Here is a 27,062-nt window from a genome sequence, read left to right as displayed (position 1 = left end):
TCAAAATCTTTAATTCCCAATTAAATTGATCATCTGAACTGACACTATGCCCATCTATTGCAAAATCTGCCAAAAAAAAAAAAAAAAAAGGAAGGAAGGATTCATCCGCACGAATTTCCTACTCTGTGTATCCTTCGAATGATGATGTCCCAAAAGCAGATATATTTGTACAAGTGACAACAATGATAATGAAAAGGAATCGTATATCGAGTGAAAAGAATGGATCGGCGGTGAGGGGTAGGAACTCGATAAAGTAATGTAAGGTGAAAAGTACGCCTGAATAAACACGCAAGTGCACAACCCTGCTGGATGAACATTTTGGTACCGATTTATGTTTTCTCTTTTAGTTCGCCGACATTCTAATGATAAACAAGGAACAATTACATTCGTTTAATACGCGACTCTCTTTAAAAACACTTGTCTACATTCCCAAAACTCGCGTGGCTCGTCGTCGGTGTCTCCCTTCGTTGCCTTTTTTTTCTCTCTCTGTGTATACGCTTTTAGATCCGTCATCAGTATTAACAATCTATCAATGCGTGGTCCCTGTCCCTCGCTTGGAGCGTAACTTTTCTTAATGCTCCCCCTGGTCGAGTCACAGAATACACGTTAATTTGACGCCAAACCGTATCTAACCGCATCTAAATGAGTATTTTATTTAAATTTCAGATTCGCAACTCGGCTTTTTTCATAAAAACATGATAAATGAAAAATCAATTTATTTATAGTTTACAATATGGTTTCCCGGGAACGAAAAAAAAAAGGAGCAAAATAAATTACACTTGTTTTAGGGTGCAGTTATACGTATAACGATGCATTGAAATCTCCTGAGTAACAGTTCGAAGTTGAACAGGAAACTGCACCAGTCTTTACCTAATTTACACGTTCTTTTTGATTTGAAAAAAAAAGACTTCGAGAAAGTCTGACTGATCTTATTCTGATGGCCAGTCAGAATGCTTAGCTTGCCAAAGATACACTCATCTTGTACTCTGCTTCATAAAAATATCGCAGTGAGACTTCCAAGTCTGGTAAAATATTAAACCCTTATGAATAAGGTGATGGTGTTGATATTTACTAGGATGTTACCTCATTTAACTTAAAATTAATCGTATAATTTAGTAGAAGTGTCTCGGTGTACATCTTACATCATCTATTCGTTATGATGCTGCCATTTTGTACAATCGTGGTAGGATTTTTCGACTGGATGGTCGAGTCGTTGTTATTGGTTTCGATAAGTTTATCATTTCCTTGAGTTTCAGGTTCGTTATTGTTCCTCACATCGTTGTCAATTTGATTTGAAGAGTCATTGTCTGGTGATTTTGAACTGTCTCTGTCCAAAGATGTTGCATCAGCTGTAGCAGTTTCTGATACATTGAGGGAATCTGCAGCTGAATTTACAGATTCATTTTCAGAATCTTGTTTCGGTTCATCAGCTTCACCTGCAGAAGCACCATCATTGGATTGGTCTGGATTGTCATTTGCAGAGGTATTATTTCCCGTGTTTAAAGGTTTCTCAGAGTCTTGTGAAGATCCATCATCATCGGATTGATTTTGTTGACGTTCTGTCGAGGTTGTAGAATCTGCAGAAGTAGTGGTATTGCTTTGTAATTCGTTGTTTTCAACGCTTTCTGTATCTGCTTTAGTGGTTGCTGAAGAACTTTGTTCTGAAATATTGTCTTTGTCAGTCGTGTTTTGATTGGGATCATCTTGAGAAGCCGTGTTGTCAGATGTAGTATCTGGTTCTGTAGATGCAGGTATTGATGAGTCAGCAGGTTGATCATCGAGATTCCTTGATGAATCAACTTGATTCTCTGAAGGTGATTCAGCAGAAGGTGGCAGAACAGCAACTACATCCTTGTCATCTTCATTTGTAGATGCAGGGTCTTTTTCAATGGGTGTTTCTGATGATTGATTATTTGTGGTATCGGGATCACTTGATGGCTGTGTGGAAACCTGATCATTTTGATTGGTTTGTCCTTCATTGGAATCAGAAATTTGGTTATTGTTGTTTGCACCATCATCAGGATTGTTCCCTGCATTCTGATTTTCATCAGGAGAATTGGTAGCACCATTGTTCTCATTCTGGTTATCGTCATTTGCAGAATTTTCAGTAGTAGGTTCTTGTTCAGAAGCTTGATCATTTGAATCATTGACTGGTGGATCAAGAACAGACATGTTCATAGTTGGAATTACCAATGTATCTTGATTACTCTCAGAAGTAGTTGGAGGGATATTTTCTGATGATGTCTCAGCATCTGCATTTCTATCTGATGTTGAACTATCATCTGCTGGATTTGAGTCATTGACCGGTGGATCAAGAACAGATGCGTTCAAAGTTGGAATTGTTACAGTTGGTTGGTCATTTGCAGATGCAGTTGCAGATTCAGTTCCATCACTGTTCAGTTCAGTTACTGCAATGTCGTGTTCAGGATTTGAGTCATTGACTGGTGGATCAAGAACAGATGAGTTCAAAGTTGCAATTGTCGTGGTTCCAGAAGCGGCTGATGAGGCATCTTCTGATGATTGAACTGTTTCATTATTAGTTTCAGGTGATTGATCATCATTATTCTGATTAGAATCAGCACTTGCATTGTCTAATGGTGTACCATTGGTGTTTGTTGACTCTGCAGAATCTCTATTGGTAGGTTCTGTAGGTTCTTCAGCAGTTGATTTTGGTGGTTCTGCTGATTCATCATTATTTGTTGGATTTGAATCTTCGTCATTATGCTCAGAAATAATCACAGATGGTTGATCTCGCTTGGTATCAGTTTGTTCATCATTTGTGTCAGCAGACTGCGAGTCATTAGGAACTTCTTGATTGGTCTGGGCAGTTTCAGAATCGGTGGCTTGGTTTTCCTCTATACTTCTTCTAACTCTGACGGATTCATTTTGTTCATCAGGTTCATTTTTGTCAGCATCATTTGTATCACCTTGTTCCATGATGACTTCAGTGGCAGTAACTGTAGGTTCATCTGCATCATCAGCAGGTTGTGTTGTAGAATTACCTTCTTCATTTGCAGAACCAGGTCTATCATCTGATCCTTCATTGGCTCTAGTTGTATCTGATTCGGCAATATTATCGGTATCACGAATTGAATCAGTGTCGAGGTCATTTCGCCTATCACTAGCCTCATTTTCATCGTTATTGGGTTCATTCAAGTCTTTACTCTCGTCTTCAAAATCATCATCATCAGTCTTGTAAGCGTCAATCTCGGCATCCATTTGTTGCAGGACTTCATCGGCAGTTTGATTTTCTTGCTCGTCTGCTGCTGATAAGGTTTCTCTTCTTAGATCAATTGTTCCAGACTCTGAGACGTTATCGTTTTCATCGTCAGCTTGATCGTTCTCCGCTTGTTCCGATTCGGCTGTGGTTTGATCCGAGGTTTCGGGCCAGTTTTCTAATTGGGTTTTGATGATTCCTGGGAAAGAAAAAATTGAAATTGTGGAATCAGTGATGGCATAATGATGTGAGAAGAGAAGGAGACCTGCTGAGTGTTCAGTTAGTTGGAATTATTGCAGCTCAAAAAATTCAGTTTGTTTTTTGAGCATTTTTGAAGAATTTTGAGATCAAGATTGGGTCATGGTTTTTGGAATTTTTGAAGAAATGTGGTGCAATTTATCAAAATGAGTTGAAATTTTACAAAAAAATCGATTATTTCCAATGAAAATGCTTTTTGAGCACTTTCAGCTCAAAATTGAGTCATAAGTTTCTGTGATTTTGAAAAAGTGTGATACTAACAACCTATCAAAATTTTTGAAAAATTTCAATAATTTTAACAAAAATGTTTTCGAGTACTTTTGAAGAATTTTGAACTCGTGATTATGTTGATGGTTTTCGTGATTTTTGAAAAAGTGTCATGTAACCTATCAAAATGGGTTAAAATTTTGCCAAAAAATCAAGAATTTCTTCAAAAATGTTTTTAAAGAATTTTTTAAAAAATTTTTAAAAATGTTGAGCCCAAAATTGGGTTTGGTTTTTGGTTTTTTTAAAAAAGTATGCAACCTGTCAAAATGTGTTGAAATTTTGGTGAAAAATTTCATTTTTTTATTTGAGCCTAAAATTGAGTTATGGTTTGAGCCTAAGATTGGGTCATGGTTTTTAGAATTTTCGAAGAAGTACCTATCATGCAACCTATCAAAATGAGTTAAAATCTTGTAAAAAATTCAATTATTTCCAATGAAAATGTTTTTTTGAGAATTTTTGAATAATTTCGAGCTCAAAATTGGGTCATAGTTTCTGTGATTTTTTATGAAGTGTCACATTATTTATATGAAAATCGGTTAAATTTTTTAGAAAATTTTCAGTATTTTAACGAAAATGTTTTTGAGCACTTTTGAAAAATTTTGAGCTCGTGATTAGTTAATGGTTTTCGTGATTTTTGAAAAAGTGTCATGTGATGTATCAAATGAGTTAGAATTTTGCGATAAATTCGAATATTTAGACGAAAATGTGTTTTGAGCATTTTTGAAGAATTTTAAGCTCAAAAATTAGTTTATGGTTTTCGTGATGTTTGCAAAAGTGTCGAATGACCTATTAAAATACTTGAGTCAAAATTTTGACAGAAAATCAAATATTTTTCTTCAAAAATGGTTTTTAAGAATTTTTGAGTCTAAAATTGGGCCAGTCATGGTTTTTGGGTTTTTTGAAAATGTGTCATGCAACCTGTCAAAATAGATCAGAATTTTGACAGAAAATCATTTGTTTCTTTATAAATGTTTTTTGAGCATTTTTGAAAAATTTTGAACATTAAAGTGAACCAGGGTTTTTGTTTTTGTTTTTATTTTTGAAAAAGTGTCATGTGGCTTATCGAAACATGCAAAAATTTAGAAAAAAAATCAAATATGCATTTCTTCAAAAATGTTTTTTGAGAATTTTCGAAGAATTTTTGAGTGTGAAATTGGGTCATGGTTTTTGAGTTTTTTGAAAAGGTGTCATGCAACCTGTCAAAATGGATTAAAATTTTGACAGAAAATCAATTATTTCTTCATAATGTTTTTTGAGCATTTTTGAAAAATTTTGAGTCTAAAATTGAGCTATGGTTTTTGTTTTTTTTTTTGAAAAAGTGTCACGCAACTTATCAAAATGGGTTAAAATTCTGTGATAAACCTAAATATTTTGACAAAAAAGTTTTTGAGCATTTTTGGGAAGTTTTAATTCGAAAATTAGGTCATTAGTTTTTAGGATTTTCGAGAAAGCTGTCTTGCGACCCATCAAAATGGATTGAAATTTCGGTAGGGAAATCAAAGCCCACTATTTTGAAACTTTTTTGAACATTTTCGAAATTTGTCGTTTTAAATTTGGCCAATTTTTGGAAACTATTTAAGGAGGAATGTACTTACAGTGCATGAAAAATAGATGAAAACTCACCACTTAAAAACTTCACATCCGTAACGATATTTTTAATTTCATGGAATATTTTCTCGAGCAAACTATTGCTATCAATATCATCGTAATCTGAAAAAAACCACAAATATTTCGCATGTTATTAAGTCATTAACAACTGTAGTAAGAAGTTACATAGGGAGGCGTGTCCCGGCTTTCTTTTTCGAGCAAGAAAATGATAATCGAAAACGAGAGCGTATGGTGCAGTCGACGAACCAACGCGACAGACCTTTTCGGGGTTGTATTAACACGTTCTTCACAAAAGGGATGAATAAGTATTAGATGGAGGGAAGCGAAGAAGCATCTTGCATAAATGGCGGACGCTGCGTGAAAGAATTCCTGTCATACAAACTCTCGAGTGGCTGTTTTATTCATTCGTTTGAACAGCGAACACAGACAAAATAACTCCCGAATAATTTCAGAACATCGATGTCTAGAATTTTTTTTACCTATACTTGAAAGTAGGTATACGTAACAATGGAATCATTTAATGGGTTTTATTGCGAAGTAATTCCCCCTTAATTATTTAAAGTGGAAAAAAATCGATCCAATGTTATTTGTTGGTTTTCTATGTTGCATGTGAAATTAGATCAAGTTTTTTTTTTTTTTTGGTAGCGAATTTTTTGAGTAGATTACACCTTTTGTTTCTCTTTTCCTTGTGCTTATTTCTTATTTAGGTATGCTTATAGATAATGGAAATTTTCATTTTTGGTTCATCAAACTTTGAAATACAGCACGATGCACTTACTTTTGTCGTTTGATTCAGTTTGCTCGGAATTCTTCAACTCGTCGATGGCTTGCTGAATCAGCATGTGTAATTGAGCTTTGGTAATTACCCCATTTTCATCGTTATTAGATGGATTGGCAGCTGCACGTTTTTGCTGTAAAATAACGTAAATGGAATTACTTTCGAGATAGGTAATACGAGTGTGAGAAAAATACGCAAAATTATCAATTGATTATGGCAAAATCTAGATAAAATTTATAATATAAATAGGCAGTCTAATCTTTAAAGGCCATGCTGTTATTCCCGAAGCATTTTACCTACGTACGTATTTAAAGTTACTAAAAAATTTACGATTGTGTATGAAATCGGGCTACTATGCTGAGAAGCGATTTCAAATACTCACTTCGCTAGCTAAAGTTCGTAATCTAAGAACTTCGATTTCGTCATTAATTTCTAAAATAGCTTCTTGTAAAATTTTGTTTACGATAGAGCTTACAACAGAAGGTAATTCGTCATCGATATCTGGTAACTGTAACGGAAGAATTCGCTTTGAAAATACCGCCTATGGTGCTTGCGCTGATTGGAGCGTTTCGCCAGTGATAAGGGGAAGCGTGGAGGCGACCAGGTTACATTACTTACATCTCCGGGGTAAATTTGAGTTTCAGCTTCGACTCCTGTCGTGGTATTGGAATTTGAGTCTAAGGAATATACTGGAGAATGATGTTCTACTGGTAAATCAGCTTGACAGGCTATGGATTTATCTGGAGGACGTTCGGTTAACTGTAAATGGTTCGGTTTACAGTCAGCGATAATTTTTTTTCAAATTTCAAATTGATTGAACAGAATAGCAGGTGACGAAATATCTGGTTTTCAAAAGTTGACATAAGAAAGGAAAAAAATACGTATAATATTCCATGTACGATGTCATGTCGACCTGCTAGGACCTCAAGAAGGTAATTAACAAAACGTAAACGAGTCTATTTTTATATAAGATTGACTCGAAAAGGAACACCCTTATACATAAAAAAAGAAGTTAACAGGGAGAATATTTTACGACCGCAACTGCGGGTTATTTTTTCGTCGATAACCTCGAGGTGAAATGTTTGTGGAAAGTTTAAAATGCAGGGTCATCGAATTTACAGTTGGTATTAGTAGGTATTTTACTCGCTCATTCGTTGGGTTTTGATTTACCATTTGAATTTTTTATTCGCCTAATGAAGTAAATCTCGAGATTGATTCGATTGACAGGGTATGCGATACTGATTTCGAGTAGTGTTCGCGTGTTAGGTACCTACCTGAGCTAATTTATTATTCTGGCTATGATTGATTGCTACGTAAATGGGTCTATTTTGGTATAGACTTTAATTTGAGTGCTGCTAGTTCTTTCGTATAGGATAGGAGTTGACCCGTAGGTTAGAAAAATTTTGATGCTTCCTTCCGTAAAATGAATTGTTGAACGGAAGTTACTCGGTGAAAATGAAAATACTTAAGTACACATAGTGTTTCCCAAAAGCTGTCTCAGGTCTCAGGTCTCAGTAAATTAATGAATTCTTATCGCTAGAAGTGGACTAATTTAAAAAAGGAAATCATGTATCTAATCTCTCGATCAGAGATTTAGAATTTAAAGTGTCGAAAGTAAAGGGACTCAAAATTTAAAAAAAAACAAGTGGTGAGGTTAAGGGTGTAGTTTAGCTTCCAAAAATCCGAGAAAATAGGTAATGGGAAATTTTTATTGAAAAATATTTGGCTGCCAAATCGAGAGTTTAAAATTTTACTTTTCAATTTTATCAGTTGAAAAATAACTGATTTGTTCACGAACGAAAAATTGAATAATTTATGAGAATTTATTTTGAACGAATTATTAAAAATTGTGCATGCGCATTTTTGCATTAAATGTTGCCATTTGTTGCACTCACACTCGTACACATTGTTATTTATTACGTATGAAGCGTTGCCAAATCGAATTTTTCGTTTCATTTCGAAAAATTTCCAATATAATTCCGACTTCCGAAGTTCCGATTGTCACGAATAAACGAATTTTCCCTGGTCAAGCGCGTCGCCACTTTTTCTCCACGACGTTGTCGTGGAAAATTGCATCCAACGCGCTCAGCCGGAGAATTAATTTTCATTTTCATTTAATGTCAGTTCAATGTACCATAATATTGGATGGATGCATTCCCAAAGTATTTTTGATAAATGGGGGATTTTTTTGATTTTCCGAATCATTTTTTTCAATTTTTTAAAATTTAATTTGTTCTGACAAATTTCTTATAAAATTTTTTCTCATGGCGGCACGCAATGCCTCCAAAGTGGGGGAGGGAGGGGAAATGCAATTTTACAAAATGAGCTTTCACGCAATTTTGTAAATAACAGGACTTGTTAATTATGTATTTGGAAAATTTTAAAACAAAAAGAGGAATTTTTAGGCTGACAAGACAAAAATTATTGCTTTTTGAATGTTTTGGCAAACAAACCACAAGTCTCTTTGCAATTTTGGCAAAAATTACGAATTACAACCATTTGATTACTTTATCAAAAAACTACTTCCTGAGAATTTTGACCGAAGAACATTTCAAATCATCGATTCGCCAAAAATTGACACTCTCTTACAATTTTGTGAAAAAACGAGAATTTTTTGACAATTTTGGCAAAAACAGAATTTTTTGGCCCACCTCGACAATAACAGGAATATTTGACAATTTTGACTAAAATTGACCCTGAGTTTTGCTAAAATAATCACTTTTTGACAATTTTGACTAAAATGGATACTTTTTGACTGTTTAGCCAAAAATAGACGCTTTTTGACAACTTTTCAAAAAAATTACACTTTTTAACTTCGACATTACAAATTTGGCAACAAAGCAAAAGAACCTTGAACTATGTATTAGAGCGATTCTGTTTTCAATCATCCATCCTAATCAAGCAAGCTTAAAATTTTTGGGGGAATTTGAAAAAAACCACTTATGAAAAAATCCAGACGATCTGATACAAAATTTTTAGAACTGATCTGAGAATGTTTCGTAAAAAATTCAAATTTTAACTTTTCATGCTGTTTTCACCCCCCCTCCCGTCTTCTCTGCAATTTCAATGGAGAAATTGGTAGTCTTTTTTTCCAATTTTGGCAAAAAATATCAGGTAAGACTTTTAGAAAAATTATGACGAGAAAAAAAGTTTTTTTTGAGGATTTTGTTTATAAACAAAATAGACATTTGCAAATTTTTTCTTGCAATTTTGGCAAAAGATGGGCCTATTTTACAGTTTTTACAAAAAAGTTGAATTTTTCGCAAAAAAATAAAATTTTTGGTTGTTTTGAAAAGTGGGTGTAAAGTCTCTTTTCCAGGGAAATTTTGAAATCATGGATACATTTTTCGCTTATCAACTCAATGTTTAGAATTATTCCAAATTTTAAAAAAAGCTGACAAAATATCAGAAAGTCAACAATTTTTTTTTGACAAGTTCTTAAAAGTCTGACAGAATGTAAGAAAGTTGAGGTGTTTTTTCCCAAGTTTTCAAAAGTCAACCTCTCAACATTTGGTCAATTTTCTTCAGTTTTGAAAAGTCTGACATACTTGTAATCTCAGAATGTCAGCAATATTTTTTTTCAAGTTCTCAAATCTCTGACGCAATATTAATATCAGGACTACAATAGAATTTCTTCAAAACTTTCAATAATCAGAATCGCTTAAAGTTTATTGATTTTGGATAGCCCCCCCCCCACCTGAAAAAAATACCCATGTTCACAAAAAAATTTTGTTTTACAATTTAAATAGGTTTGACAAGACTTTTGATTGGTAATTTTGAAATAAAACGAGGAATTAAAAAAAAAGGTGGGGAGTTAAAACCTATTTTGATAGATCGCATATCACTTTTTTCAAACCCTTCAAAACTCATGATCTAGTTTTTGGCTCAAAATTCTTCTGAAATGCTCGAGAAAAGTTTTTATAGTAATTTTTTGCCTACACTTTGTTTCTACAGGTCGCATGATGCCTTTTTCAGAAATTTTGGAAATCAAGACTCAATTTTGAGCTCAGATAGGATAGTCTTCCAAAAATGCTCAAAAAAAATATTTTCGTTGGAATATTTGAATTTCCCGCAAACGTTTTCAGAAATCCCAAAAATCAAAACCCAATTTCAGGCTCGATTCTTCGAAAATGCTCAAAAAAATAGTTTTGTAGTTATCAAAATTGAGCAAGAATAGCAAAAAAAAAAACATCGTTGAAACTTCTTCAAACACAAGTAAAAGCTCTAAAAACACTGTATACTACCAAAAAATGAAGTAATAGTAATTCTATCACAGTTCCTAAAAATATATGAAAAGTGTTGAAAAATGAAAACGTGTCAAAATTAAACAAAAAGACTCAAAAGCAATAAAATTGCTATTGCTGAAGATCGTTGAAGAAAGGATAACAATATAATCACTAACAAAATTCTGAAAATTCAACGACATTTGCCTAAAATTCATGAAGAAGTGTTTTTGAAGATGTGTGTGAAAACACTCAAAAAAGCATTAAAATTATTCAATCATCAAATGTGGATGAAATTTCAGTAAAATTACAAAAAATGCAAACAAAATCAAATAAAACTTCGCTTATTGAGAAAAGACGTTCAACTGAAACTGAAAACCAAACCTGTATTCAATTGTGTTTTTTCACCCATTATTACCATCTTGGTTTAGAGAGATCAAACTTTGAACTTTGAGAAATAAAGTACACTCACGAGATATGGACATTTTGGGAAGTCCACAAGGAAGTAAATTTTCGAAATGAAATAATGAGAGGTATAATTTTGAAATTTTCAGTTCGTTCAAAATTTGTAAATTTTTTCACTTACTTTGAATCTGATTAAATGAAAGTTGATAAGCACCCCACATATACTTAAACTTGAGTGAATAAAATGTAAGCAGGTAGTATGTAGGTAAGGTAGGTATACCTACATGGTTTATTGGTTGTTGAAACAACGTGAAATTTATTTTGGAATACATTAATGAAAATTATTAATTATATCAAGAATAAATGCAATTTTTTTTTACTTCGAAGTGATAATTGATAACATTACAAAATTGTTTTTGATTTTGAGTTGAAATTAATGTGGCCAGAAGGGTTTGTGATGAAAAGAACGAAAAATACCGTTCTCAAAATGCAAAAATTGCAAAAACCACACATACGCTCTCTTTATTGAAAATGCTTCAACTAAAATATGTAAACAAACGAAAATTTGTTGACTGTCATGGCGACGTTAATCCATAAAAAGTCGGCAAAATAGTGTTCGTATTTTCCATTTTTCACGCTCAAAAATGATCCAATAATGTTCATTTTTGAATATGTTGTTTAGAAAGGTTATATCTCGGCGAGTACGAGCTCGGTTTTTTGAAATATTGTCTCATAAATGAATAATGCTGTCATGAAAATGACCCTAAATTACGTAACTTTGAATCCAAAATATTTTTATTCTAAAGCAAATTTCATAAAAACAGCTCCGTACTCGCCGAGATATAACCTTTCTAAACAACATATCCAAAAATGAAGCAGATCCATTCGCCCGTTTTTGTTTAATTTGGAAAATAGAAATCGTCAAATTTTACCTACTCATTTACCTACTAAACTACACCCTTAAGGATTTTGAATCAAAAAATTTATTATTGCATATACTTAGTTGTTGAAAACTGTAGAAATTAATAGAAAAAATTATTTTTATTGTTTGTAATGATGAAAATGATCATTTTCAAATTTTTGCGATACATTCTTTGAAATTTTTTTCTGTCAAGTCAATCATACTTTTGAAATTGGTTTTCTACAATTTTTGCTGAATTTTATGATTTTCTACATTTTTATGTTCAACATTCCAGTGATTTTTGAAGACGTTACATTTGATTGCATTTTTTTTAAACATAAAGCAATTTTTGATTGAGTTCAGTGGCCACCTTTTGTGCCTTCTTTTGAAAAATTGTTCAAAAATTGAACAGAATTAGGTAATATTCTCACATTAGCAAAAGCAGTTTGATGAAGATTACTTGGGAGATTTGTGATTTTCCATAATCTACTCGTAAGATGAAATCTAACAGAGCTCAGCAACAAAAAACATATCCATGATTCAAACCTTTCCTTGTAGAGGAAACCTTAACCGCATTTCCCCCTCCCCCAAACCACTATGAAAATTTTTGAATCCGAAAATATTCTACTAGACAAAATTACATAGTATTTCAGTTCATCTGTCAAACTCTTGAGAATTTTCGAAAATTATAACAAAATCAAAATTCTACCCAGTTGAGCTTATAAGCTGAACTTAAGTATTTACCTCAATTTTTGACCACCTCCTCTTCCCCCGAATAGATTTAAAGCTGTTTTAAGTAGTTCTGCAGTTTTCAGAAAATTATGGAAATTATAATATTCTCGAAATTTAACTCAATCCAGTAAGAAAGCTGAAATGAGGATGGATTAAAGTCGTTTTAAAGCTTCTAGTAACATTTTGTCGATTCTAGTTAGCCGAAGTCGTTTCAAAATCCTCCCAAAATAAATTTTTTAATTGGTTAATTGCATTAGCTGCATGCTGATCCAGCATAAACTGATTTTGGAAAAATCATTTATGTGGGTCATTTCAAAAACCTAAATTTTTTTCATGGACTGAATAATTTAATTTATAAGTGCTTTAGTTCATTTGAACAAATGTCAGGTTATTTTTCAAGAAACTGATATTCCAAAAATGTTGCTGGAGACACCAGAACAATTAGAAACCGTCTCCAATTTATGTGTGAGGTTGAAAGTTTGCTATGAAGCAATTTTCAGCTTTCAAAACTCGGTTGGGTAAAATTTCGTGGAAATCACAATTTCTATAAGTTCACTGAAGGCTCTAAAAGTACTGAAAATGGCTCTGAACTGCTTTCCGAGATTCAACAATGAAATTCCTACCAAATTTCAGCTTCCTTGTTAAATTAGATAGGTAAAATTTTGATTTTTAATTTTCACTTTTGGCCCTAAAATTTTTGAAAAATCTCCAAAACTCGAAGAATGACTTTAGGCTCTGAAATTTAGAAAGATGATGTATTTCTTCATGCATTTTCGATCTAACTTTGTTTCATACCAAAAGTTTTGTTCTAATTGCGACATTTGCCTCGCAGGTGTAAATTTACGGCGAACCGGTTATGCAATTTAATCAACATGTAGAAATGTATGTCAATTAAATTGCATAACCAGTTTGCCGTGAATAATTGTAATTGAGGTTCATTCCTATACTGGAATTAAAAATGAAGACTGTGGGGCATTGTTCTCCGGTTTCGTTGAAATTTTTTTGGGAGTGGAGGGGAGGGGGGGGGGGGACTAGAACGTGAGAGTAGTCCTCGTAATTTTCACGCAGCGTTTGTAATAATTTTTTGTGAAACTTCTCAACTTTGAAAATTCATATTACAAAACTGGTTGAACTTGATCTGAATCTGTTTGCGACGTATTGATGAGATTAAATTAGAGATTGAGAATTATCAGTCATAATTTTTCAAAGAGCTCGAATTTGAACTTTCAAAATGAAATGCTCAAGTTTTTATGAAATACATAAGTTCAAAATTTACCCTCAAAATTTCAAAAAAAATACATTGATGCCCAATTTGTATTTCTTTATGGAAAAAAATTCCTATTTCAGATTTCAATACCCCCCCCCCCCCCGAGGGTACAAAAGCTCCCAAATTTGGTCAAAATTCCAAAAAAATTTAATAATTGAGTGGCATATCAATTGTTATTAATTTCAAGGTGCTGAGTTCAAATATTGGCTCGTTTTTTCGATATGATATCTTTGAGCCCCCCTCCCCCAAAAATGTCCTTGAATATGCATAATATGGTCAAAATACAGAGGAAAAAATGAAAATAATGTTTAAGATGTGTTTTTTGAGGTTTTGAGAGCACATTAAGTCCAAACATTTATGTAGTTTTTATAATATATCGACCTATATCCTAATGACCCTCTACACTCCCAATTTAGAAATAAACAATCTTTGAAAGGTTTTTAGAATGTTCTGTGACGTCGATTCGCATAAATTTTATGGAACTTGAAAGTTTCCGAAAATTTAACTGAAGGCTCCAGAAGTCCAGAACTACTCGAGACAACTCAAAACCACTTTGAATCCATTTGGTGAGAGAAGGTTAAAAATAGAAGGTCAAAAAATTTCAGATTTTTAGTTTAACTGGATAAAAATTTATTTTTTTGCCTTTGCTCCAAATTTGGTTTTTAAAAATTTCCAAGCACTCAAAAAATTAAATCAAGTACTCGAATTTTTAACTGGTTGACTGTTTTTGCATGCTCTTCCAACCTAGCTTTTCTCAAATTAGAATTTGTTTTGCCAATTGTGCCTTAATTGGTCAATTTGTATTATTTTTATGGAATATTAGGTTGGAAAGCTAAATATGTAAGTTGCAGAAATTTTACCGACTTATCTTTGGGTCTTGCGGAAAAAAAGTTGTTTCTTGATGTATTTTTAAAATTTACTTCTCCTAAAAATTTTATTTGAGGGAACCCTTGAGTCTCAAATTAAAATCATCTCTCATCGTTTCTTTTTTCAAAATTTGTTCCTACAAACAGTGTTTATGTGTTCAAAAATGACATTTACTTTTACATCTTTCTCCCTCCCCCTTGAAGGACGTCCACCTGGACCCTCGCATTTCAAAGACTGGCCACACAAAAAAATGTTCAAGCGATGAGAATTTCATTTTTTTCGGTTTTTTGCATCAAACTTGGTCAACATACCCTGAAGTCATACTAATTTTTTTTTCAAGGTCATTGACCTCGAAAAAATACATAAAAAAATTGAGAAAACTCATCTGAATTTTTTCAAACAGAACTCAAAGACAATTTTCTCTTTGATGATCATTGCATTTCAGTTTCAATTTTTAATCTACTTTACTCCATAATTTCTGTAGAATTTCTTGGACAGATGAACTTGATAACATTCCAAAACATTCTCATCTTCTCAACTCATAATTGTATACGTAAAATCCCTCGCCACCAAGTAGGGTGTATATTGCATAACCTTCAAAATTCATTTCATCCAAACTCAAAACCTCTAACTCATTTTTTCCAGTTTTTTCATCAACCTGGTACTGAAAAGGATTGTCAAAACCACCAAACGTACCTCTTCTAAATATTTATCAGTCTGAATTTGTCCATGTCTTCTGCCATCTATCGGAGGTGGTGTTCCTAGCCTTAATTTTCTGGCTCGTATCTGGGCTCGTTGTCGAACTGCTGCTCTCCTTCGAGCTTCTGCCTGTCGACTGAGCACATGTTCAGTCTGGAATAAAAAAATATGACGTGAAAGTGGTTTGCCTAATTTGACTCGAAAATTGCATCCTTTCAATTTATTTTTTTAAAATGCCAACTTAGTTGTAGAATTTGTGTCAGTTATAAGGAAACGTTACGCCGAAAATGTCCATTTTTTTCAACAACCTACAAGTCTAAAAATAATGAAAAAATGTCAAGTACGCGTTTATTTAATTTTTCATCATAGCGGAATATAATAATTGAAACTTTCAGTTACTAAGGAAAACACGACGTACACGTACACGCAACGAAGCCGGCGATTTTTGACTACGGTGTGTGTTCTAAGTGGGTTAGTAAGATTGAAATTAATGTTTCAAAGTAAAGTGGTGACGTTTTTAATGGGTCAATATTAAACTCATACCGCACTGGTATCGATATTATTAACACATCATCGTCTATATGTACCTATACACGATTTCCTTGTATTCATTCCTACACTAGACATAGAGTTAAAGGTCTGGAGGTCTTCGTGATTTGTTCATCAGCCTATATGTATAGTGTAAGCGATGAAGGGTTGAAAGCGCGGTATTCATTATCGAACCATCGCATATAGACAGAGATGACCTTATAGAATGAATCGCAAGGAGGTGGATTTGTTTATAAATTTATCAATGTTTATTTACCGATATCACATTGGGACGCTGAGCTGCAAAATTACTACCTCTTGCCACTCTTCTGTCGAACATGGTGTTGCCATAAGAAGGCCCTCCTCCTTCGGACGTATCATTCCTGAAATGCATTAAAAAATAATCGTAATTAGTGGTCGTCTGTGTCGCACGATATTGACCTTGATATGTACATAAGAAACAACCCCATCATACAAACAAATGACGTCACGACGTCGCAATATTGTTATTATACTCTCTTTTTCTCTCTCTCTTTATGGTTGTAGTTGGTCTGAAAATGAACCGAGAAAATGTGGAAAGTACACGTTCCACGGGGGTATTAAGACTTTACTACCTAAAAGAAAGCTTTTTTGGGCATAGTGGAGGGTATAATATAATATGGGTTTCGGAGTAATGAATTGCGAAAAAGATTGTTACGATAAGTCACCTGTGCTGTACTCGGGTACATCGAATGATGGTTAAGTTCACGCGATATTAGCATTTAATTTGAATTTCTTTCGGGTGAATGTAGTTTTTCACGATTTTCTTTATGGCTTGTACGAAAATCTCATGGTCGTGTGCTTGAAGGTGAAATACCGCAACTCGAGTCTGCTCGATCGATGGGTAATTACAGACTCGAATTTATTATGCGATCGGTCCGAACGAGTGTCGATAGATGACAAGACCCGAAATGTCTTCATTGTCAACTTACAATATTGACCATTTATGAAGGAGAGGGGGCAGGTTGTGGGAGGTGCGAAAGTATCGAATGAATCGTGATAGGGAGAAAAAGAGAAATATTTTGGAAAAAATGCTGAAAATAATCAATTTCTATCTAATAATAAAGTAGCGTAGATAATTTTAGTGGTAAGTAACTTTTTTTTTTTTTGAAAAATGGATTCTCGAAGTGAAACTTTTTATACCTCTTACTAAACGTTCAAAAGTCTGAAAAGTTTTAAAAATTGACCGAGTTTTTGATTTTTGTGTTTCGACACCTTTTTTACTTTTAGTATTCGAATAACAGAAAAAAAAGGAATACACAAATTGATGTAAAAAATAGGACATTCCTTTCACTAATCGCCCAAATGCTACGAGCTACATTGCGTCGAAATGTTTTTAAAAATTCATTTCATTACTCCTTTATGTATGTGCACGCCAGCTCGCATACATTTAGGTAAAGGTAGAGGTACTACCTATACCTTTTATTCGGTAATCATTTTTGTAGCCTAAATCAGTGATTCTCAGATGTGCGAGGCAATTTAGCATATTATAATGCTAGTTTATGGTACCTACTGAAGTTGACCAAATATGTATTTAAGATGTAATAATTGGTAAATAGAGAGTTTTTTTTTCAAATTTTTCGACGCATTGTTGGGTGGATTTCAACATAAATAATAGTTTTCACGTGATATTTTCTAGCCAAATATTGTGTCGTATCAATTTATGAATTTGAAATTCTATTTCAAGGATCAAATTGTTTATTGTGTGAATATTAGATTTTTATCAACAAATTTTAGTCTCTGAAAATGACATTTTTTATGGTATTATGTATTTTCGAACGATAATTTGGTTGCGGTGTAAGAGTCTCGTTTGGTATTTTGGGCAAGAAGGGGTCGTTTTTTTGGAACTTGATGTGGGTGTTTGGTCTTTCCCTCAAATCAAGTACAATCAGTGATCAGGGTGTCTGGCATTTAATCGAATGAAAAATGCGTCGATTATTTTGACGAAACTGAGAAATTTTTTGAATAATTTGCTCAGCTGCACAAAAATGAATGTGTCAAAGCTGAAAAAAATATTTGTGTGACTAAATAATCAACATCTACCTATACGAAAAAATTAATTTATTGATATATTTTATGCCTTTGAAAATTCATCTTTCTGTCTGTTTCTTTTATTGGAAATTTCTTTTTTTTTTCAAAATTTGAAAGTAGATTTTTTACAAGTGCATTGTTTTAATTGTAGAAATGAGAAGGAAAGGACAGATTTTCACACGAATAAATTTTCTAAAATATACAAAAATACGATTTTCAAGTTTTGTTAACTCTTGTCGTGGATATCTTGCTAATCAATGTATGTGTTCAGAAGGTGGATATCATTTTTGACTTTTTTTTTGGGAGTGGAGGGGGGAGGATGATGTGTCAATTTTGAATGATGCATAAAGGTGTTTTTTCTGTTCCCCCCTTTTTTTAATTGATGGTCTTGCTCTGACTCAAATTAGGGTAATGATGATGATTTATTATTGAAATATTATAATCAACTAATTCCCATTGTATTTTTTTCTGTTTCAGGTGAGTACGAATTTCATCCTAAAGAGCATTAAAATATGTACAATACGTAAGTAGATTTGCGAGTCATTTGCAAATTATTTAATACCTAGAAGCACAAAAATAATAAACTCGAGTGTACAAAAAAGCACAAAAAATATCTTAAAATAATGCTTTTTGGATTTTAGTAATACACCGAGAAAATCATTGATCATCCCTTCCAACGGTGATTTTTGAAAATTAAGAGATTAGGAACTCGTCGTAATACTTAGAAGTGATTGCAGGAGTTGCTACGAGTAAAATGGTGGGAAAATGGGAGTAAAAAATGTTTAAAATTTTTGAAACTGAAATTTCTTTTTTTGGATACAATCAAGTGCCTTTGTTGAGTATTTCAAAGTGGAATTTTATGAAATGATTTTTCAAAGTACTTTTTCTCCTGAAAAGCGAGAGATTTTAGTTCAAAAATAAATGTCGGGGTGTCTAACAGTCCTGCTTATCGTGTTTTTCCTGCTTTTACCCTGTTTTCTGTAAGAATTGAAATTTTTTTTTTAAATTTCACCCTAAAAATGAAAAAAAAAATTTCACATCAAAAATAGAAAAATTTTCCCATTGAAAACTTTTGACTTCAATAAATTTGACAAAGCCCCTCTTCCCTGAACTGAAACACGTAATGTAAGTAGAGAAAATTCCTTGCAAAAATCTCTGCGTTTTCCATTTTTTTTTCATTCAAACTTTGACTTTTCATTTTTTTTAGAATTTTGAGTTTTTTTTTCATTTTTTCTGGTTATTTTTGAAAATAGAAAAGCTTTAATCAGAAAATTTTCGACATGAATCAGGTTTTTTTTTACATCTTTTCCTGGTGTTGGAACTTGGAACATTTGAAAAAATTTCGTCTTACAAATCCTGCTTTTTTGCCGAAACTAGGTAGTAGGTTGGATACAAGAAAGTTTTACAGTTTTCGTTTTTTTTCAACAAACTTCAGAATTTTCTCATTTTTCTTCCTTTTATGTTTTTTTTTGTTGCTACTTTTACAATAATTTTTCATTCAAACTACGAAAAAGGATTCAATCTTACAATTTTTTGACTTGAATTAATTAGTATCAACCCTCCTTTCCCTCCTGCTTTAAAACAGAAAAAGTTTTTTGTTTAAAATGCTGCTGTTTTTTTGCCAAAATTGCGATTTCGATTTTTTTTTTGAATCATTCAAGTTTCAAAATTTTCCATTTTTTCTATCATTTTACGATTTAGTCGATGTGAGGTTGATTTTTGAAAACATAGATAAAAACCTGTTAACTTTGTAACATTTCATCAGATTTTTAAAAAATTGTTCGAAAATCTTATCGATTTTTCAACTTTATGTCAGACTTGGGCAGAAAATCAATGACAAATTTCCTTGGAGAGGAGACTTTACAAGCACATTTGTTTTGGTCATTTTTGCTATTTCAATTTTGACCTTTAATTCTCTTCTTCTTTTAGAATTGTGAGGGTTTTTTCTTATTTTTTTCAGTTTGCTCTGAAAACAAAAAAGCTAAATCTGAAATTTTTGAACTTTATTCAGTTTTTACCCATCCTTTTCTTTGGAACATTTGAAAAAAATCGTGTTAAAGGTCTAACTTTTTCTCGGAATTTGCGAAAAAGGTTCTACTAATTTCCAACTTTTCAATCAAAAAATGTTAACATTTTATTTTTATTTTTTTTTGTATTTTGAATGTCAAATGAAATCGTTTTTCGTTCATTTCACGATTTTTCGCCCATTTTTTCATTTTTTTTTTTACTATGAGAAACTGTGATTGGAATTAGTTTTTACATAACTCCTTTCTTTTCAAAATATATTTGTTGGAAATTTTATTTTTTATTTTTTGTAAATTTTTTTTTCTCTGTAAGTTTAACCTTTTCCTTTTTCAGAAATTTCAAATGTTTTTTTTTTTCATTTTTCTATGTATAGGTCTCTTTAAAAGTTGAAACCCCTCAATCTGGAAATTGTTAGATTTTATTCAATTTTGAAACCCCTTCCCCTTTTAAAATGCTTGAGAAAATGCTATTTTCTATGATAACTATTAAGAAGTTATTTCTAATTTTTCCCATTTTTTTTTAAATTGAAAATTTTGTCTGGAAAAATTTTGTTTTTAAATAAATTTTAATTCGACCTTTTTTCTTAAAAAATTTGAACATATTCAAAAAAATTGTTTGGGAGTTTTATGACTTTTAATCAGAAAAATCTTGATATTTTTCAACGATAAAATTGTTCGAAAATTGAAAAATTTTCATTCGAATAGAATATTTTTTTGAATATTGAAAACATTAGATTGGAAAATCCAACGATATTTCAGAAGGTCTCAAAGCATAAAAATTTTTATCTGATAGTGAATTTTTTGATGGGTTCATTTCGGTTGAAATAATAAGAATTATCGTATTTTCATTTCGCATTTCGAGCAACGGTGTTTTTATTATTGCTTCTGAAACACATCCTTGTGTGCACCTTATCATCGTTTTCATTTACGACACATTCGACTCGCACGTGATTTAGGTTGCATATCGGTGTAATCACAGGCATAAATTGTATTCTCGACTGATGGCTTATAAAATTACGGTCACGAAACGAAACGTACCGAAACAAACGTTCGATATACCTCTGGTTGAAAAAAACAAAACAACCTAGCTCATTTCTCTTTTTTTTTACGTCTCAAATTTAATAAACCTTCAAAACGTCAAATTAATAAACTAGGTTTAGGTATTCGCAATTTTCCAAATACGAGTATAATCTATACCTACTTACGTTATTTTAGGCAGAGGTTCGTTCAAAGTCTCGCGTTTTTCGCGTCTATTTTCAACTCTGAATAAACTTCTGGAAGCGAAATTAGTGTGCAGGTTTGATTTGAGTATTCTAGGTTTACTGGCGAACGAATACATTCGATCATTATTTTGAGCTTTGCCCGTAGACGAATTAGATGAGTTCGTGTTGTTGCCATTGAAGCTATTTTTCCTCAAACCGAGCAAAGCTGCTACTTCGGGAGGTGGCTCCAGAAATGTACCCGATTTCACGGTCGTTATAAACATGGGTCTCTCCATTTTGAATATATCTTTCGGCGGTTCCTCCTCCCTTGGTGTAACTTTGGGCCGAAGATCGCGTAACTTCGAGCTTACTTTGTTAAAGAACTCCTTCGAAGGAGAGTACAAGTTTTTATTCGGATTCAAAAGCGTTATATGCTGAGAAGGAGGCTGTAACTTGCTGGCAATCGAGTTATAAAGTATGCTGAAGTCTTCGTTAGGTATTACACAGTTCTGATGATAGACGCTTTTGATCTTATTCGAAATAAACGGCAAGTGGTTGCTGGTATCTTGCGAGTCGAAACGATCGTTCATTGAGTCATCATCGTCGGCGAGAATTGTAAACGATTTACGCGTATGATCGGTATTGATGAGTAAACTTGTGCACATAGTAATCTAAAACTTCACCCCCGCCCTAAACACCCGTCATCATTTTCGAGAAAAGTTACACGAGAAGCATTTCCAAGTCCGAATAACTAGATTCACATTTTACAACCACGTTAATTAATCGCGTGCTCGATGGCGAAAACTGACCACTTGATTTTATACCTTTTGTACTTTTTAACCCTATATCGTCGTGTACAGGTTTTGTGCGCGCAAGTCCACCCCGAACGACCTCTTTCCTCTGACCAACGCATACCTTCGAAGTCGTGGACATGACTCGGACGTCAGAGAGCCAATTCCCTACTCGACTATTAACCGTTTTAACTTTATGAATGGTTGGCACGATACGAGTAGATGTGATTTTGGCCCTATCTGCGGTCCTGTAACCTCTACATAATTGGCGCCTGCATAATTTTACTTATGTGAATTGAATTACTCGCACCTTTATAGCTCCATGAAGGCAGCTCGAACCTCAAAAGCACGTTTGGTTATTATTATTTTCATTATTGATATGTTTATTTTTGCAATCGATAATCATCGCGTATTGAATAAGTCGAGTTTTTCGGGCCCAAACAACTACAAGGAGAAAGTCAGGTGTATCGCATGACTTTCGATATAAAACCTTACATAAATAGAAGGCCTTTAAATGAAAATCTGATACCACATGTGTACTGTACGTAGCCGTATTAATAACGAAGAAAATTCAACCAGGTGTGATTATAGGGTTTGAAAGTTGGGCTGGCCCGTGCCCGGTCGCCGGTGTTTATGAAATTAGACAACTGGATAATTTTTTCCATGTGGAATTTCTCACAAAGTTATTCATTTTTTAGTGTTCAGGAAAATTAGTTGTTTTCGTTGACTATTTGGAGGAAAGTTTAAAATTGAAGGATTTTTCGCTTTCAAAATTTCCTCTGTCCATGACCCGTCGTTATATCGAATGGTTGGTTGTAAAAAATTCATTTCGAAGTGTCTCGTAACGTTAATTTTTTGTCGTCTGGGTTTGAAAATCATGATATTTTTTGGTTAAATTGTCATGTGAACTTGGCAACGTAGCGTTGCTGAGAAATTTTCCCAAAAATTATCAATTCGAATGAAATCTTGGAACGTATTCTGGTTCATTCGTAAATATTTCTGGCCTTGAGTGTTCAATTTTTTGCTTATTTTCATTTTTTTGGAGGGGGGTCCTTTTTCCGAGTAGATTGTGGTCATTTTACACTTGATCCGCAGGGATTGAGGGAGAGAGTTTCATTGTTTTTTGTGTGGTTCAAATTTTTTTCTATTTTCAATTTCGGAGGCTTGTGAAATGAAATCGCTTAAAAAGTAGGCACTGGAAAGAGATTAAAATCATTTCATCTTTCAAAAATTTTGTTAGTTCGAAATGGATTTGTTCGGGTTTTTTAAAAATCGTTTAAGCTATTTTTCAATTTCATTTATTTTAACTTCAATTCAATGTACGTTTCATGTACAGTTGATGAATTAATTTTTCATTTTGATGATAATTTTTACGATTTTTTTCAAATATTCAAATTTTATGTCAAACCTGAGGCTACTGCCAAGGAGAAGAAACGGGAGTAAAATTTTGGAACCATCGTACGAAGTGATGTAGGCGACAAATTATTGGTTTTTCAGCTCGCTGATTCCTATTTTGAGATACCGTTTATCCCAAACTCAGAACTGAGGTACATTGAGGATTTAGATTTTCACATCCATGTTCTATTTTCAAAATTCTGAGTTTTAGCCACTGATTTGTTAGCTCAATTTGAGTTTTGGGAAAAAAGGTCATCAAAACGAGAATCAACGCCTCTGGTCTCTAAAAACGTATACCTATTTTCAACACCCACATTGCAGTTTTTAAAATTTTGGGCTCCATCTCCTCCTTTCTAGTGAGCTTACTTCTAAGTTGAGAGTCAAACTGGTTTCAGAATCAAATTAGCGCCTTCGAAAATCTTTAATTTGATGACACCCTCGCCACTATTTTTGTGAATTGGAACATTCACTCCCCCTCCCCCTTTCTTTTGTGGACTAGTTTTTTTGAAAATTCTCAAAAGAATACTATGAGTTGTGAAAACTTGAAAAGATTGAAAAGAAAAACTGTATGTGCTTGAGAGGTCCAATCAATATTTTTGGTAAAAGGTTTATTCTGGTAAATTTTTGATAATTTTTAGCTAATTACAGATGATTTCTGGTAATTTTTTGCAGATTACTGATCATTTTTGGTGAATTACTGGTAATTTTCAGTAAATTACTGGTAATTCTTGGTAAATTACTGGTAATTTTCGGTAAATTACTGGTAATTTTTGGTAAATTACTGGTAATTTTTGGTAAATTACTGGTAATTTCTGGTAAATTACTGGTAATTTTTGGTAAATTACTAGTAGTTTCTGGTAAATTACTGGTAATTTTTCATTGGTTAATTACTGGTAATTTCTGGTAAATTCTGGTAATTTTTTATTGATAAAGTACTGATCATTTTTCATTGGTAAATTACTGGTAATATTTTCATTGGTAAATTACTGGTAAATCACCGGTAATTTCTGGTAAATTACTGATAATTTCTGGTAAATTAGTAACAATTACTGCTTAAAGCTAATTTCTGGTAAACAACTGGTAATTTTTGGTAAAATACTGATATTTTCTGGGAAATTAGTGGTAATTACGGGTAATTTCTGGTGAATTACTGGAATTTTAGGTAAATTACTGGTAATTTTGCCTTGATTACGTTTTTTGCGGTGGGAGAGGGGGGGGAGTCTTTCCAAAATTTGCGTCTCGCTGGCTTAAAAAAACTTGAAAAAAATTTTGGCTGTCTTTCTGACTTTTAAACATTTGAGTTGATTTGAGCAAAAAACATGTCCATGATTCAAGACATTCCTTGGAGAAGATACTTCATTTTTGTATATCACTGGTAATTTTTGGTGAATAACCGGTAATTTTTTGGTAAATTGCTGGTAATATCCAGAAATTACGGCCAACTTTTGGTATCTTGCAGATAATTTCTGGTGATTTTTGGTAAAATACTGATGAATGTTGGTAAATTTGTGGTAATTTTAGGTAAATTACTCGTAAATCCTGGTTAATTATCGGTAATTTTTGGTATTTTTGAGGAAAAGGATTAATTATTTTACATTTCTGCTGAATTTTTATCAATTTTTAATGAATTTCTGGTAATGAGTAATTTACAGGTAACTTAGGGTGATTGAAATTTCTAAAATTTTGGCCGGGATTTGGAAAAAGTATTGAAAATCTTGTTGAATTTTGTTCGCAATGTTTTTGATATCGCGAAGTTCGAATTTGCGCCTACTTTTTTGATAAGTAGTCTTCGAAGTCCCCCAACAAGCTCTCCAAGTTTCGAAAAAATTGAAAATTTCATGTGACCTATCGTTTGTTTGGTATTCAAGGCACTGAATTCGAATTTCAAATTATTTTGTTGATGTCAGTTTCCTGGGTCCCACAATAATGTAGATTCATCGAACCAATAAGTTTGCAATTTAATGAAATTTGGAGAACAAGTTAAAAATGAATGAATTTGAACAATATTTCATTCATTTCTACATTATTTACAAATTTTGAGAAATATTCCCGTTTTCTCTTCCATTTTTCAGATAAGCAGATAAGTCCCCCCCCCATTTTAACGATTTTTGTCATCTGCAGGTAAACTGATTTTTTTTGGACTTTTTCACATTTTCTTCTTGTTTTGCACAATTTTTTCAAGTACATATTTGTAAAGCTTAAAGAATTTCTTTAGGAATTTTCGTAATAATTCAGCTGAATTATATCGCTCATATTTTGAATTTCTTTCATCGAACGAGAATCAGAGAATGGCTGATTAATAAGATAGTCCTTGAATATAGAAATTGGTCATATTTTTTTAACATTAGGTCAACTACTTTTCTCAGTTTCGAAATCGAAACAGTCTTGCAAGCTAATGTTCATATCATGTAAATTTACAATGTAGTTGATTGAACTTTGTACGATACTATTCTGTGCATAATTAAAACTCTAAATATGTTAAGAAGTTGTTCTAAAAAGGTTCATGATTCAAGAGAAGTGAAAAAGGGGCATTCGAGCCATTTCTTTTCTACCTACACACATTTGTACCTATCTCGATGAACGAATACAACAATTAATTTCTTTTACATTATACATACATAAACGACCTGCGAAGGAAAAGTAACCAATTCTTTTTTTTTTTTTTTTATTTCAAACGTTGTTTACGCAGCGGGCTCGAAAGTCGAAATTAGCCACGCGATCGTGTTCGATTATCGCCCGGGATCAGTAAACTTTGGATGAACGAACTTACCTACTCGTATGACGAGACGAACGAGGGAATACGATAATTTTATTCGCATTTTCAACTTTTGTACATCGCCGGTCACGTCAAGTTCTAATGACATAATTACCGGAATTTTTCCTCGTCGGTTCGCCATCATTGTCGCACCTTTGGAGAAAATGTGTAAATATAGAGAGAAAAAAAAAGGTGATACGATCGTCGGCTCTAGTTTTCCCTGCGGTCGTGTACTCTATCAATATTGTCCCATAAACATACTAAAATTCGTTCGCAATTTGTATAAATGTGTTATTTTTATGCCAGAATGTAACACTTTTTTTGTTGTTGGTCAAATCAACTTATGGATTTAGACTAGAATTGTACATAGTATAATGGGGAATAGTACTCGTACCTATATACCTATGCCTAGCCTACGAATGTTTATGTTACCTATCGATTACGGTGTGTTATTGTTTCTGTATACATAGCCTTGTAAAAATACGCATAGCTTTGACCTTTATTATTAAATATATAAATAATAAATACTCACTCGTCGGTCACCTGTTTGAATCGATTCGGATTCGAGTACAAAATCTTGGGTGTACTTCGGAATACGTAAGCGGTCTTGTTGAACGTTGTAAAATAAGGGGTCATATTATTAATGCACATATTCTTCCAACTGGATCGCGTGATCTTTTTCTCTCGTCATTACTTTATTGCGTCGTATGTTTGTTTGGATTCTACTTTACGATACATAGGTACTTACTTTACCAAAATTTCGTCCAAAAACGTTTTTTAATTATTTATTTCCTCGGTAAACTGTTACCGTTGTCATGGGTTACTTCATAACACGTTTCTAGGCATTTGATAGATTTTGAAAAAGGGTCGAGTAGTGCTATCTGAAGTTGACGAGCGGAATGAAACGATGCCAGGAGCGCTTTCTACACGATTAAGTGGGAAGAATGTGAAGCAAAGATGGGGTAGAGAGCGATGGCGATGGATTAAGGTGTTTGGAAAGAGGCACAGAGCGCACTACTAGGATATGTTTTGGTGTTAGAAACATGAAGATGAGTTGGAGCCGTTTTCATGGGTT

General features: G+C 33.0%; 1 protein-coding gene across 3 annotated transcripts; it reads right to left on the bottom strand.

Annotated features, from left to right (window-relative positions):
• Positions 1-699: 699 nt before the first annotated feature.
• Rsph3 (Radial spoke head protein 3) lies at positions 700-26,693 on the bottom strand. 3 transcript variants are annotated; one of them, XM_065352587.1, is made up of 8 exons: positions 26,520-26,693; positions 16,028-16,133; positions 15,220-15,375; positions 6,747-6,887; positions 6,511-6,636; positions 6,129-6,261; positions 5,366-5,452; positions 700-3,416 (listed from the first exon to the last, which is right to left on the bottom strand). In XM_065352587.1, exons 1-8 carry the CDS (start codon positions 26,636-26,638, stop codon positions 1,144-1,146), a joined length of 3,141 nt encoding a protein of 1,046 aa, XP_065208659.1. In that variant the 5' UTR covers positions 26,639-26,693; the 3' UTR covers positions 700-1,143. The 3 variants fall into 3 exon arrangements, with proteins under 3 accessions (XP_065208659.1, XP_065208657.1, XP_065208658.1); XM_065352585.1 differs by lacking the exon at positions 26,520-26,693 and adding an exon at positions 21,050-21,966; XM_065352586.1 differs by lacking the exons at positions 6,511-6,636; positions 6,747-6,887; positions 26,520-26,693 and adding an exon at positions 21,050-21,964.
• Between the last annotated feature and the right edge of the window lie 369 nt (positions 26,694-27,062).

Source organism: Planococcus citri, chromosome 2, assembly GCF_950023065.1.
Source record: "Planococcus citri chromosome 2, ihPlaCitr1.1, whole genome shotgun sequence".
Taxonomy (NCBI): domain Eukaryota; kingdom Metazoa; phylum Arthropoda; class Insecta; order Hemiptera; family Pseudococcidae; genus Planococcus; species Planococcus citri.
Note: the sequence above shows the minus strand (reverse complement) of the source record. Positions and strands in the feature narration are given on the sequence as shown.